This window comes from Acinonyx jubatus, chromosome D4, assembly GCF_027475565.1.
Source record: "Acinonyx jubatus isolate Ajub_Pintada_27869175 chromosome D4, VMU_Ajub_asm_v1.0, whole genome shotgun sequence".
NCBI lineage: Eukaryota > Metazoa > Chordata > Mammalia > Carnivora > Felidae > Acinonyx > Acinonyx jubatus.
The window spans coordinates 50,265,839-50,281,339 of NC_069391.1; the positions used below are offsets into that span (position 1 = coordinate 50,265,839).

General features: G+C 37.9%; 1 protein-coding gene across 9 annotated transcripts in view; it reads right to left on the reverse strand.

Moving 5' to 3' along the window:
• ADAMTSL1 (ADAMTS like 1) overlaps positions 1–15,501 on the reverse strand; it is an 872,819-nt gene that overhangs the window by 232,250 nt on the left and 625,068 nt on the right. For 8 of the 9 annotated variants that reach the window (XM_053205051.1, XM_053205050.1, XM_027047188.2 and 5 more), the window contains one exon: positions 1,012–1,086. The exons of the other annotated variant lie outside the window; for it this stretch is intronic. In XM_053205051.1, the coding sequence (XP_053061026.1) occupies positions 1,012–1,086 (75 nt within the window). The remainder of the gene's footprint in view (positions 1–1,011; positions 1,087–15,501) is intronic. 9 annotated transcript variants of the gene reach the window in all.

The following is a 15,501-nucleotide window of genomic DNA, read 5'->3' on the forward strand; positions in this document are numbered from 1 at the left end:
AAATTGGTTTCATAGGCATGTGTGTGGGAGGGGAGAAAGAAGAGAAGATGATAGATGGTTCTTAAGGAATCCAGGAATAGTCACAGTGGAGATCAGAAATGCTCAAGGGACCAGCTGAAGAGAAGTCTTTCAGTGTAGCTGAATTTTGTACAAAATACAATATAACTTTCATACCCCCTCGCTGGTTTATAGCCTATAATTTTCTGCTAGTAATTTATGGGTCTACATCTAAATAATACTAAATGCTAATAACAAAAAAGAAAAGATATGGCTGTGTACTACTGCCTTGCCATGACTGAAGATCAGTTCTTTCTAAATTCTGGTGGAACCATGCTACCACCTGATCTTTAGGGGTTTGATTACCCTTCAGTCCTGAATCCCAATAGCTATCTTTAATATATAAAGGCTTTGCATTTTCTTTAGTACATGGGATGTTTAGTTACACCACAATGGTTTTCTTTAAATGCCCCAGGGTTAAAGTTGTTTGATGCTTCTATATTCCCCTGAATTGATAAAGTAATGGAACATGAGAATAGAAAGAAAGAAAGAAAGAAAGAAAGAAAGAAAGAAAGAAAGAAAGAAAGAAAGAAAGAAAGAAAAGGAAAGAAGGAAAGAAAAGGAAAGAAGGAAAGAAAGAACGAACGAACATAGAGGGAGGGAAGGCTGGAAGGAGGAGGAAAAAAGCAAGGCAAGAAAAAGATGGAGACTGATCGGAGGGGAAGAAGAGAATGAGAAATAATATGCACAAAAACATAAACATGTGCTTAACTCATGAACAACCTACTGGGAGCATCCATTTTGTGTTTTTTAGGACGACTGTGGTTAGAGATAATTACCCTGAGGTTTTTGCTATCTCATCAGGCAGCCAAAAGATAAACAGAAGCACTCAGAATATCATATTATGATAGAGTAGAAAGATTTGCACTTCTGTATTTTAATCTCTTCTGGGAACAAAAAATAATAATGACTAAAATTCCCAATACTCAAAGGAAAGCAACTGAGTTTACTTACACAAGTGATCAGGTCCTTTTAAGACAAGGCGAATATGTCTACTTCCATAGGGAATAGCAACCACAGTATCATCCACTAGAGAGAAACAAAGCAGTATCTTTAAACCACATAATTTGATACAAAATTATTGATTGGCTCCTATATAAAGGCACTGACTTATGTACTCCTCTAAATGACAATTTTTAAGTGCCTGAAATATGAACACTAATATTTGGGAATCAAAATTTCCATTTTCCTCAAAATAAAATACGCCAGTGAAGTTGGTCACTAGATAACTTATGGTTGATATGGCCACCATATGTGGATATGGATATATATATATATTTTTTTTTGATAGATTGAGAAATGAATTTGTAAGTTTTCATTTCTGATTTTAAAACTGGTTTTACACTGCCAAATTTCTCCAGATTACAAAATGAAAATAAATTATAATGTCCAAAGAAGGACTTTATTATATCAAAACCTGGATTTCTTTCTAGCAAAGCAATGATCTTGGATTAGTAGGACACATAAGAATAGGAGAAAACAAATTTGTTTGCATTTGTTAAATACCTCGAGGGCAGAAATCATGCCTTCTGGTTCTTTCATATCCTTCACCCTATCTACATCTATATATACCATATATAGTGTCTCAGAAATGGCTATGAACATTTCCCCCCACATACTCTCTCTGCTCGAAACTTAAAAAAGAATTTTTTTTGGCTGAATCACAGATAATTTAGAAATGGATTACTTTCACCCTACTTGCAAACTGAGCCTCAATTCATTGGAAGCAGTCCCCAAATCTACATTTTTGAAAAAAAAAATTAAAGGTATATCACATGCACTGCAAACACACCACCGACATTCTTCCTTGTGACATTTGTGACAACAATACCTCACATTTTCATGCCACTGAAGAGTTTCACTTACACCTAAATTATACTATTTACCCCTTCACCCAAAACTTGTAACATAGGCAAAGGGGATGCTACCATCCCCATTTTATGATGAAGAAATGAAGCCTCTGAGAAGTTTAATGAGTAGCCAATGGTCAAAAAATAGGAGAGCATTCCAGAAGACAAGGGGGAAAGTAAGTATTTTTAAATTCACCAGCATATTCGCAAGCTCTGTGGGATTCTCTGTTTCACATATATTTTTCTAATATTAAATATTATCATACTCTTTGGAAAAATTTAGTTTCAATAAGAGTAATCCTAAAAGGTACCCATTTTTCTGAAACTTAACATCATCCTGTCTTTAAGAGAATTTGATTTCAATAAACGAACCTCAAAAGTTCTCTAACTTCTCTGATCCTTAGTTTCCTCAATTGTAAAACAGGGAAAATGACACTTCCTGCATAATATTGTTGTGAAAAGATACAGAGATTGATATCGATATATAGCATGGAACACAGCAGGCATTTTATAAATATTACTTTCCTCCTTCTATTCCAAATATCCTTAAGGACAGAAACTGAGAGACTGTTTATTTTTACTATGTTTTTAAACCCTCCGAGGCCCCAGCACATAGCCAGTTGAATGAGAATGAAGAATCATATGCTCTCAATTCTTTTCCTAAGGAGGTTACATTTATCAAGTCCTCTACAATATTGAACATTCTACTCACACTACAGCCTTCTAGCTGTTTTTAATGTCATACATTGTTGAAGAAAAGGCTGAATTTCAGATAGCCAAGAGTTTGTGGCATATAAGAAGAAAAAAAAACATGTAAGGGGAATATAGAAAAGGAACAAAAAATATTCAGTCTGGGCCCATAGAGCGTTAAATGCCTTGCATAAAGACATGGATTTTTAAGTTTACAAAAGAAACTCAAAGCAGTTAAAACAATGGGATTTCTGGAAATAGAAAGGCTTTGTTTATCCACAGGTCATATAAAGTGCAAGTAAAAGGGAAGCTTTCTGTTCGTCCCTGCAATGCTCAGTGGCAGTCTTCTGACCCACACACTACTCAGGCAGCCTCCCTCTTGTTCTGTTGAGAAGGGACTCGCATTCCACATGCTGGGGCATTCACCCCAGCTTCTGGCTGATATGCTAACTTTTGCATGCTCCCCAAAGAAGAAGGGGAGAAACCCAGAGGGTTGTTGGGGGAAGAGGCTACGATGGAGACTGCGCTTGCCTAGTCAAAGCGAAACAGGGAGCAACTCAAGCTGGTACAAACTTGAAGAGTCAGCAGCACATGATACAAGAGGTATGAAGAGTCATAGTCTATTCCTGTATGGTTCTGTAAGAACTCATGGGCACCTAGCAGCTCATCAGGCAAGCAGCAAATTCATTATTTATTCCACAAATATTTTTTTAGTGTCTCCTGGTGTCAGGCCCTATGTCAGGCACCAGAGATTCAGTGACAAAAAAGGCAAGCAAAGCAGCAGCCGCACAAAATGGTCCAAGAAGAAGGGACCTAAGACAAAATCTGGAGAAACACTACACGCTATACCCCGTTCATGGAAATTCACAAAGCACGTTGATTTCTTAGAAGCCCTGAACCAGAGAACCTCATTTCATTCTATTTAATCCAGTGTATCCCCAAAGGGTTTACCCAGAGAAATTGTTTATATATATTATCTAGTAACACTGGTTGATACATCTCAAAATATGATTTAAGAAATGGTGATCTTAATTTGACAAAAGACAGGAAAAAAATTAATTGCATATTCTGCATGTTGATAAAAAGCCACCCTTTGAATTGTATATGTATTAGTAATGGTCTTGTTTAAGGATAAATTCTCAATTATTAGGGTTGGGGGAACTCTTCTATTTGGCAGCTATTACAGTAGTGAGTACAGAATGGTGTTTAAGATATTTGATAATGTGTGGGCAGTCTGGCTTCATCACCTGCCTCCTTAGTGTTTAATTCATTAGGTTTGGCTGGTGAGGCAGGTGCTGCATCCTCTCTCACTGTGATTCACATTCATCCGGGTGCCCTTTTCAAAAAAGGCACACTGCTCTATGATCAAATGCATCTGTCCTAATCTATTCTCGCTTTGTTGACAAAACCATGATGCTAATCTTTAGGACACATTTCTAGGTTATTAATCAGCAATTCTAGAAGACCTGCTTCAGAGATCAGATGACCTCTTTCTCAATTAAATTGATAAGCTTTCCCTGGAAATCATAAGTGCTGTCATTTCACAGATATGGATTGCAAATGCTCTTTCTCAAGAAAATTGTTCTCAAAGATTGTACCTAAAATATTTTGTCAAAAATCATAGCTATATGTGTATTCCACATCTTTCTTTTTTTATTTTTTATTATTTTTTAAATATGACATTTATTGTCAAATTGGTTTTCATACAACACCCAGTGCTCATCCCAACAGGTGCCCTCCTCAATACCCATCACCCACCGTCCCCTCCCTCTCACCCCCCCATCAACTCTGTTTGTTCTCAGCTTTTAAGAGTCTTTTATGTTTTGGCTCCCTCCCTCTCTAACCTTTCTTTTTTTTCTTCCCCTCCCCCATGGTCTTCTGTTAAGTTTCTCAGGATCCACATAGGAATGAAAACATATGGTATCTGTCTTTCTCTGTATGACTTATTTCACTTAGCATAACACTCTCCAGTTCCATCCACATTGCTACAAAAGGCCATATTTCATTCTTTCTCATTGCCACGTAGTATTCCATTGTGTATATAAACCACAATTTCTTTATCCATTCGTCAGTTGATGGACATTTAGGCTTTTTCCATAATTTGGCTATTGTTGAAAGTGCTGCTATAAACATTGGGGTACAAGTGCCCCTATGCATCAGTACTCCTGTATCCCTTGGGTAAATTCTTAGCAGTGCTATTGCTGGGTCATAGGGTAGATCTATTTTTAATTTTTTGAGGAACCTCCACACTGTTTTCCAGAGAAGCTGCACCAGTTTGCATTCCCACCAACAGTGCAAGAGGGTTCCAATTTCTCCACATCCTTGCCAGTATCTATAGTCTCCTGATTTGTTCATTTTAGCCACTCTGACTGGAGTGAAGGTGGTATCTGAGTGTGGTTTTGATTTGTATTTCCCTGATGAGGAGCGATGTTGAGCATCTTTTCATGTGCCTGTTGGCCATCTGGATGTCTTCTTTAGAGAAGTATCTATTCAGGTTTTCTGCCCATTTCTTCACTGGATTATTTGTTTTTCGGGTGTGGAGTTTGGTGAGTTCTTTATGGACTTTGGATACTAACTCTTTGTCCAATATGTCATTTGCAAATATCTTTTCCCATTCCGTTGGTTGCCTTTTAGTTTTGTTGATTGTTTCCCCTGCAGTGCAGAAGCTTTTTCCCTTCATGAGGTCCCCATTTTTGCTTTTAATTCCCTTGCCTTTGGGGATGTGTCAAGTAAGAAATTGCTGCGGCTGGTGTCAGAGAGGTTTTTTTCCTGCTTTCTCCTCTAGGGTTTTGATGGTTTCCTGTCTCACATTCAGGTCCTTTAACCGTTTTGAGTTTATTTTTGTGAATGGTGTAAGAAAGTGGTCTAGTTTCATCCTTCTGCATATTGCTGTCCAGTTCTCCCAGCACCATTTGTTAAAGAGACTGTCTTTTTTCCATTGGATATTCTTTCCTGCTTTGTCAAAGATTAATTAGTTGGCCATACTTTTGTGGGTATAATTCTGGGGTTTCTATTCTATTCCATTGGTCTATGTATCTGTTTCTGTGCCAATACCATGCTGTCTTGATGATTACAGCTTTGTCCACATCTTTCTATAGAGTATTTTAGATTTGTTTTTCAATCTTATCACATGTGGATTTTTCTGTGTGATTCATTGCTGTATCAGAGAAAGGTGATAATGATCATTTTTGAAGAGGCAGGATTTCCTATTCTGATATCTGAGTTTGCCTTATTTTTAGACCTGTTGATATGTTTATGTTTTTAAGGAGTTTTCCCTCTAAGTCTCTGGGACTAGTAATTTTCTTTAACAAAAGAGTGATTGTTAATGCAGTTGGCTACATATAGAAATAGTATATATAGTAATAGCCTGCCAATCTTAAGGAGGTTTTAATAGTATATTTTTTATCTTCATGCCAATTTTATTACTCTTAAAACATACCCAATAAAATAAGCGAAGCTGAGCATTTGAGCCCTTGAAAATTTCCCCCAGAGGTTATCAGTAATTACACAATGGAGGACACACACCCAACACACAAAACAAGACACATCCTGCTGGACTGTTGGGAACTTCATCCTTACAGTTGCCTAGGTCAAAAACTTTGGAGCCATCCTTGACTTCATATTCGTATATAATCAGTTAGAAAGTCCTATTGCTGTAGGAGTCAAAATACCATATTTCATTGATTCTAAGAAGAACAGTCTTTCACATTTTAATGTATGTGAAATCAGAATGCATCCCATGATCAATGCTGCATTATATTCTCTCACCGAGGCAGTAGTCCTGCTTTAGTTACCTTTGCTTGTACAGTTGCTAGCACTAAAACAACCAGTATCAAACTTGCAAAATGGGTGTCAGAAGCTTGGAAGAAGATTCTAAGATAATAGTGGAACACATTTATTTAACCTTTTGGAACTAAACAGTTATGGAGGCTGTAGGGAGATGAGGAATCAGAAGTATTTAATAACATTGCCAAAGTGCAGTCAAAACCCAGCTAGCCATACACAACTGCAAACTTGAATTAAGAGCCCATCATTAAATCTTCTGGTTCCTCGGTGCCTTGCTGGCTCAGTTGTTGAACATCTGACTTTGGCTCAGGCCATGGTCTCATGGTTCGTGAACTCGAGTCCCACATTGGGTGAACATGAGCCCTGCTTCAGGTGAAGCCCATCTCTCTCTCTCTGTCTCTCTCTGTCTCTGTCTCTGTCTCTCTCTCTCTCTGTCTCTCTCTCCTTGCTCACTTGCACCCTCTCTCTCTCAAAAAAAAAAAAAAAAAAAAAAGACTTCTGGTTCCTGACAGATCAAATAACAGCACCCAGACTCAATATTCTGCCTGGAAACAACCAACAAGTCAGAAATTTATATAAAACCATGGCTTTCATGACACTGGATATCAAGTAAATAAGGGCAGCAGTCCCTGAGAATCAGGAAACAAGGTAGGTGAGCCTTAACATTGCCCCAGCTTTGAAAGACTTTCCAGGCTGCCCCTCAGAAGGTGGGAACTCCAAGCCCGGAGGATTCCCTGAGTTTCGGAGACAAAGCCAAGAATCCAAAAAGATCAGTGGCTGGAGTTTGAATGACAGACTATCAGAGAGAAGAGAGCAACACAGAGACAATTCTGGAGATTTAAGAGTATTCTCCCATCATGCTGTACACCTCAAACTTGTACAGTGATACGTATCGATCATTTCTCAGTAAAACTGGGAAAAATATTTACATGACATACTAATAATATGTGCTATTATATATTTAAAAATATTCTCTTTGGGTAACCAGCAGCATAACCATGCAAATCAGAACATGGGTATAAAGAAACTACCTGAGGCTAGGGAAATAACAGCACAAAAGAATTATAGAGATGAGTATCTGGCATGCAGATAGGGCTGGGAATAGTATCTTGTCCCACTAGTCAGGCTAGAAAACTTTATAATTCATGGGACACTGAACTTTCAAAGGGTCTTACTTTAGTAGTAGGGGACAATTAGCACTAGTCAAACATGGCTTTAGTTTTGCCAACCAAATTTTAAGACCCCCAAAGATCAAACTGATTCCAAGTAACTTCATTGCTTCCAGAACAAAACTCAAAAACATGTATAGGAATACAAAAATATCTACTATCCAAGAAGATAAAATTTGCAATATCTGAATCAGGTCAGAAATTACCAGTATGCAAAGGAGCCAAAAAAATTACAGCCCATACTGAAGGGAAAAATCAATCCATCAAAACACAGGAGAGACATTAAAATATTTACTATAACTTTATTCCATATATTCAGGAACTTAAGTACACACACACACACACACACAAATCTCTAGGCCCAGAGAATTTCAATGGTGAATGATGCAAAGCATTTAAAGAAGAAATAGCATCAATATTATGCAACTTTTTCCAAAAAACAGAGAAATCACTTCCCAACTCATTGTATGAGGTACCCAAAGATGGTGTATGAAAAGCACACTATAGAAAACTATCTCTCATGAGCATAGATGTAAAAAACCCTCAAACAAAACACTGGCAAATCATATCCAATAATCTATATAAAGAATAATACACTATGGCCAAGCAGAGTTTATCCCAGGAAAGCAAGACTGCTTCTTTGTTTGAAAATCAATTAATATTCTCCATCACAACAAGTCTAAGGAAGAAAAACCACATGATCACATCATTTGAGACAGAAAAAGCATGACGAAATTCAACATCCATTCATCATAATAACTCTCAGCAAATTAGGAAGACATAAGAACTTCCTCAATGTGATAAAAGGTATCTTCAAAAAACCTACAGCTAACTTCATACTCAATGGCAAGAAACTGAATGCTTTCCCTCTTATAATTGGAAAAGAGATTAGGATATCCATTCTTGCTTCTTCTATTTAACATCATATTGAACATCCCTGCCAGGGCAATGAGGCCATAAACATAAGTAAGTGGCTTATGACATGATAAGGAAGAAGTAAATCATCCTTATTTATAAAACAATGTGATTGTTTATGTAGAAAATCCAAAAACTCTCAGAGCTAGTAACTGGATTAGCAAGTTCGCAAAATACACAGACAACAGGCAAAAATAAACTATCAATACACAATTGGAAATTGAAATAAAATACCACGCAATGGGGCAAAAAATTCAAAGAGGTACAAATTTAACTAAATACAGATATGTATGCTGAAAACCAATAAAAGCTGATGGAAGGAATGAAAAAAAAGACCTAAAGAAATGGGTAGCCATGAAATGCTCATAGGTTAAACTCCCCACATACCAATTTATAGAATTAGCAAAATTGAAAATCAAAATTTCAGCAGGATTTTTTTTTATAGATATAGACAAACAGATTGAAAAATTTATATGGGAAGGCAAAGGAATTAGAACAGAATAGCCAAATGAATTTGAGAAGAAGGGCAGAGTTTGAGGAATCAAACTACTTGATTTTAAGACTTACTTTAAAGGTATAGTGGCCAAGACAATGTGGTACTGGTGAAGGATTGACACATAGAGCAGAATAGAGAGTCCAAGAAGAGACCCATGCACAAATGGCCAGTGGACTTTTGACAAAGTTTTAAAGGGAATTCAAGACAGAATAGGTCATCTTTTCAACAAATGGGGCTGATAGAGTTGGACTTTCTAATACCAAAAAACATAACCTAGATGTATCTTATAATACCAAGATATACTTTACAAAAAAATTAACAGAAAATAGGTCATTGATACAGAGCTAAAATATAAAACTGTAACACTTTTAGAAGAAAATATAGGAGAAAATTTGTGACCTGGGATTAGGAAAGGAGTTCTTTAATACAATGTTAAAGGCACAGTACTGGAAAGAAAAAACTGATAACTGGTCTTTATCAAAATTAAAAGTTTTTGCTCTATGAAAGCTAATATTAAGCAAGTTTTGGGCGGAAAGAGTAACTATTGAGAGAAAATATTTTCAAATCACATATCTGACAAAGGACTTGTACCCAGAATGCATAAAGAATTCTCAAAACTCATTAGTAGGAAACCAAGCTACCCATTTAAAAACTGGGCAAAGGACTTTAACCAACATCACATCAAAGAAGAAATAAGCACCTGTGTAGTGGGCAGCATAATTTTGCCCCCTCACTCCACCAGAGATGCCCATGTTTTAATCCCCAGAACCTATGAATATGTTATGTTAAGTGGAAAGGGGGAATTAAGATTGCTGATGAAATTAAGACTGGTAATCAGCTGACTATAAAATAAAGAGATCATCTTGGACTATCTGGGTGGGTCCAATGTAATCACAAGTGTTCTTTAAATTGGACGAGAGAGATGGAAGAAGACATTGGAGGTAGAAGGAGATGTGAAGATTTTACACTGCAAGCTCTAACGATGCCAAGCAACTTAGATAACCTAACAAGCTAGAAAGGCAAGATCAAAGAAAATGAATGAACTCTTAGAGTTTCCAGAAGGAACAGAGCTCTGCTTAACATCCTGATCTCAGCTTAGCAAGACCCATTTCAGACTTCTGAACCTCCAGAACCATAAAATAATAAGTGTGTTGCTTTAAGACACTAAGTTTGTGGTAGTTTGATACAGTAGCAACTGGAAACTAATAGAAAATGAAAAGATATTAAACATCATTAGTCACCAGGAAAATGCAAATGAAAACAATGATGATATACTACTTACTATGCACCAATTAGAATTGCTGAAATAAAAAAAAATACTGGCAATATTAAGTGATGGCAAGAATGTGAAGCAACTGAAACTCCTACACATTGTTAGTAGAAATGCAAGATCGTAAGCTACTCTGGAAAACTGTCTGGCAGTTTCTTAAAATGGTAAATATATACTTACCATATGATCTAGCCATTATACTCCCAGGAATTTACCCAAGAGAAATGCAAGCATATGTCCATATGAAAATGTGTATATGACTATTCACAGCAGCTTTATTTATAAGACCTCCCAAGTGAAAACAACCCAACCTCTCTGTCAACAGGTGAATGGAGAAACAAACTACGGTATGTCCATACACTGGAATTACTATACACTAGTGATGCAAGCTACAACATTAATGAATCTCAAAATAATTATGGTGAATGAAAGAAGCCATCTGGAAAATAGCATATATTGTATAATTCCATTTATATAAAACACAACTAAATCTATAGTGACAAAAAGAAGATCTGTGGTTGCCAGGGGACAGAGGCAGGAGAGCAGAAGGGATGAATTACAAGGGGCACAAGAAAGTTTGGGGGATGATGGATATGTTTATGAGCTTGATCATGGAGATGGCTTCACAGATATATGCACAAAGTCAAACACTTTAAATATCTAGTTTATTGTATGTCATTTATGCCTCAATACAGCTGGTTAAAAAAATAACCCAGTACCAATGGATTTTATTTCTTTCATGGATTCATTTAAAAATGCTGTATTACAAGTACCCCCATGACTTGTGGAAATTGAGTCCAAAATGATTAAAAAGAAATTGAAATTTGAGAAAAAGTTTTATTTTAGCTTTATTTACCAACTTATGAATTTATTTCAGGTTTTCTGTATGTATGAGTAATACATAGTTTTTAAAAAATGCATATCTTGGGGCGCCTGGGTGGCGCAGTCGGTTAAGCGTCCGACTTCAGCTCAGGTCACGATCTCGCAGTCCGTGAGTTCGAGCCCCGCGTCGGGCTCTGGGCTGATGGCTCAGAGCCTGGAGCCTGCTTCCCATTCTGTGTCTCCCTCTCTCTCTGCCCCTCCCCCGTTCATGCTCTGTCTCTCTCTGTCTCAAAAATAAATAAACGTTAAAAAAATTAAAAAAAAAAATAAAAAATATGCATATCTAGAGGCACCTGGGTGGCTCAGTTAGTTGAATGTCTGACTCTTGATTTTGGCTTGGGTCATGATGGCAGGGTTGTGGGATTGAGCCTCGAGTCAGGCTCTGTGCTGAGTGTAGAGCCTGCTTAAGAATCTCTCTCTTTCTGTCTCTTTCCCTCACTCTCACTTCTCTCTAAAATAATTTTTTAAAATGTTAAAAAATGTTTAAATCTCAAGTAGATTGTTTAAGAGCTATCAGATAAGAACCCTAAGTTGTCAGGAGGCATTGTGTCACAGTCTCTTAATTTTCTTTCTTGTGGTGCATAAAATACTGGCACATCTTTTAATCAGTGATGTCTTAGATTCAAAGAAATGCAGTATATTCAGAATTGAATTACTTAACACCTTTATCACTCCTACCATGGTTTAAGTTGTCATCATTCCAGGACTGGCTTACTGTGACAGCCTCTTTACCACTTTTCTTACTTCCATAGTTGGACCAACTGTAGTCTATTCCCAACACAGTAGATAGAATAATGCTTTTAAAAATAAATCAAGTCATTCCTCTACTCAAAATCCTCTTGTTAATTCTCATCTCATTCTGACTAAAAGCCACAATCCTTACAAAATCCTACAATATCTGCGCCATTCTTCAGCCTGTCTCACAACCCTGCTGCTTTCATGATTTCCTCTAGTCGTCTTTGAACTTACTTTACTTTAGGGGCACCTGGGTGGCTCGGTTGAGTGTCCGAATTTGGCTCAGGTCATGATCTCACGGTTTGAGTTCGAGCCCTGCGTCGGGCCCTGTGCTGACAGCTCAGAGCCTGGAGCCTGCTTCTGACTCTGTGTCTCCCTCTCTCTCTGCCCCTCCCCCACTCATGCTCTGTCTCTCTCACTCTCAAAAATGAAAAAAATGTTAAAAACAATTTAAACTTACTTTACTTTAGTCAGATTAGCTTCTTTGCACTTCCAGAAATATGCCAAGGATGTGTCTACCTCAGGGCCTTAGTACTTGCTTTTCTCTGTGACTGGAAATCTCTTTCCCTTGACTTTTGCATGGTGACCTCAGATCCTGGTTCAGATGCCACCTTATCAGTGAGTCCTTTTCTTACTAACCTGTTGAGTATTGCAACTCCCTGTAACACACTTGGCTGGCAGCCCATCCCTATCTCCTGTTCTTCCCTGCTTTACTTTTTTCCAAGACTCCTACCACCATATGACACACACGCATTTTATTTAGTTATTTGTTTTGTCTGTTTTTTTGTTTTTTGTTTTTTCTTTTTCTTTCTGTCCCTCAGGAGCCTTAGGTTATCCAGGTGATTTCAAAACACACCAATTCATATGAGAGGTTTGCAAAGCTGGAGATATTAAATTGATAGCAAATAGGCTGCCTTTAGTTCTAAGTATATATTGCATACACTTGGAAAATATGTAATAGGGTACAAGCCAATACAATTTGCAAGAAAATGAGCCTTTAATTTCAAGAATCAAAAGTTAATGTTAGTTAAACTTATTCTTTTTTTGTTGGGCTGGGAAGTTGAAGTGACCGGGAAAAATGGAAAGACTGAATGCTATCAGTGGACAGCCTTTGCCTTTAAAAAAGGGGAAAATGTGCCTTGATCTCTCTTTCTTGTCTGTATTTGTATTAGGCAATTATAATGTCTTTTGATACAAAGATGGTTTCTTTTTTACGTGCCAGCAAATGGCAGCCATTGGATAAGTTTCTCCTACTTCTCTTTTTCCTTCTGGCACTTCCCGCCATGGTCTTTCTCCACTCTTCTGTTTTCTCTTTGTTCCCCCAAGGCTTGATAACATTAAAAAAATCTTGGATATAAGTTCAGAAGAAAATGAGTTCAATGTGGGGAATCTGAGTGCTAGGAGTTCGAAGAGAGCATGTGGCTGGCTTACAGTGCCTTTTGGCAGAGTGCAGGGGACAGATCTGGCACAGCTCCTCCAGGCCTTCACGGGTGGGGAACTGCTCACCTGGCCAGCACACTGGGCCCCGCAGAGCAGCCTAATCTTCCCTGCCTGTGGGTCACTCACAGTCTGTAAATATAGGGTGGAAGATTCTTCTGGGGTGGAGAAAACGTAAATGAGGCAGTTTGTTCAGCATCTGCTATACATTGTGGCGAGGTACATGCATATGTTGGGCTTTATTCAGATAAATCATTTTGTCATGAGGCATCGTCAGTGCTAAGGTAAATGAATCAATTGTGTTTTGTCATTATGGATAATCATCAGGTTGTGTATTATATAATTTACCTATTCTTGGTCCTGAATTGAGTGCTTTTCATTGAAATACCTGTTGGCAGACCTGGGGATGACTTATGGCCCTTAGTTTGCTTCAATTTGTTCTTTCAGAGCTTCTCCACATTGTTCCAGTGATTCAGGCCCCAGAGGTCCCTGATGACACCCTAACAGGAGGGTAAGAGGACTATCTATCCAGGCAGAGTGTTTAGGCAGATAACATGAATGGGAATGCAAGGAAGATTCCCTACCCTTACCCCTGCCCCTGCTACAGAGCAATTACTGCACAAGACAGCGCAATCTCCTTTTTTTGTGCCTAGCAGAAATTCCTAGATTCCTAGATAACAAGCATTGATTCAATTATGTGACATAAATAATTAGAAAGACTTTAACTCTTCTAGGGTTTGTTTTCCATATAAGTGACTTTTAAAATGTAGCTTTCCCCCTCCCTCAAATATCCCACCATGACTTCAGAGATTTACAAAAGAATTATGCTTCTATCCTCTGGTTTTCATCTTCCAAATTCTTTAATTTTTCATCTTATAGAAAGAAGCTACCAACATACGAAAGAAAAAAATCTCACCTGAATGCACTGTATCAATGTCTAACTTACCTCATCCTTCATTTTCTCTGCCAGAGTCTCTCTCCCCCACAGATTCACATTTTTCACTGCCTGCAGGGGTGTTAGAATGTAGAGTTCCCTGAGCTGGTACCTCCAATGTTTCTGGTGTTTAAAAGTCCCTAGTCTTTCTGGCTACTACCTTTTCTTCCCTAGAGCCTATTCCTTTGAGCAAACTGCCTTTTTCTGACTTCTGGGAATAATTCTCTAGCACACACTGCCTTTTTTCTTGACCTACAAGTCCATTTAAAGCCACAGACCCCACCAAATGTCAACTGTTTTTTCCCAGCTAGTCAACAAGTAGAGAGAACAAAACCACATTCAGTAAAGATATTCCTTCTCAGTTCCCAAGCCAGGGGAGACACATGCAAAGATACTCAAAGATCTATTAAAGGATTCTGGATAATGGCAAAATCTGGAGACAGTATACCAAGCAAGGTCAGATTATTCTAAAAATATATGTCTTAGAGTACAAGAGATGCCTTATTTCTTTTTTTTAATGTTTATTTATTTTGAGGGAGCGAGGGAGAGAGAGAGAGAGAGAGAGAGAGAGAGAAAGAGAGAGAGAGAGAGAGAGAGAGAGAGAGAGAGAGAGTGAGAGAAAGAAATTCAATCAGGCTCCATGCTGTCAGCACGGAGCCTGATGCAGGGCTTAATCTCATGAACTGTGAGATCATGACCTGAGCCAAAATCAAGACTTGGATGTTTTACCAACTGAGCCACCCAGGTACCCCAAGAGCTGCCTTATTTCTATCTATATCTGATGCAGTACCTAGAGCAGTGACCATCACAGAGGACATTGTATTGTAAAATGATCTGGATTGCTGTGTGACTGTGTTGTTATCTTAGGTATCATGCGAACATACACCATCTCCCCTAGCAAGACCCAGCTGGGCAGACATCTGAGGTACCTTGTCTTGATCCATCTAATTGCTTTCAAATGTCCCACCATGGAAGCAGTCAGCAGGGTTGTGGGACAGTTTAGAGGAATGGATAAGTGCTTAGGTTCTGGAATTGGACTCTGAGCTCGAATCTTGGCTCTACTACTTTAGAGTTGTGTTACTCTGAGCAAGTCACATAATCTATCTAAGCTTCAGCTATCTTATTCATAATATAAGAATAAGCAACCCCTTGCTAAATGGCTGTTATAAGGATAAAATGAGATGATCATGCAAAGCTCTCAGCACATATTGTAATAACCATACATTTACTGTGATTGTATAGAGAGGCTAAGACACAAGAGTCAATAAATGGCTTCACAT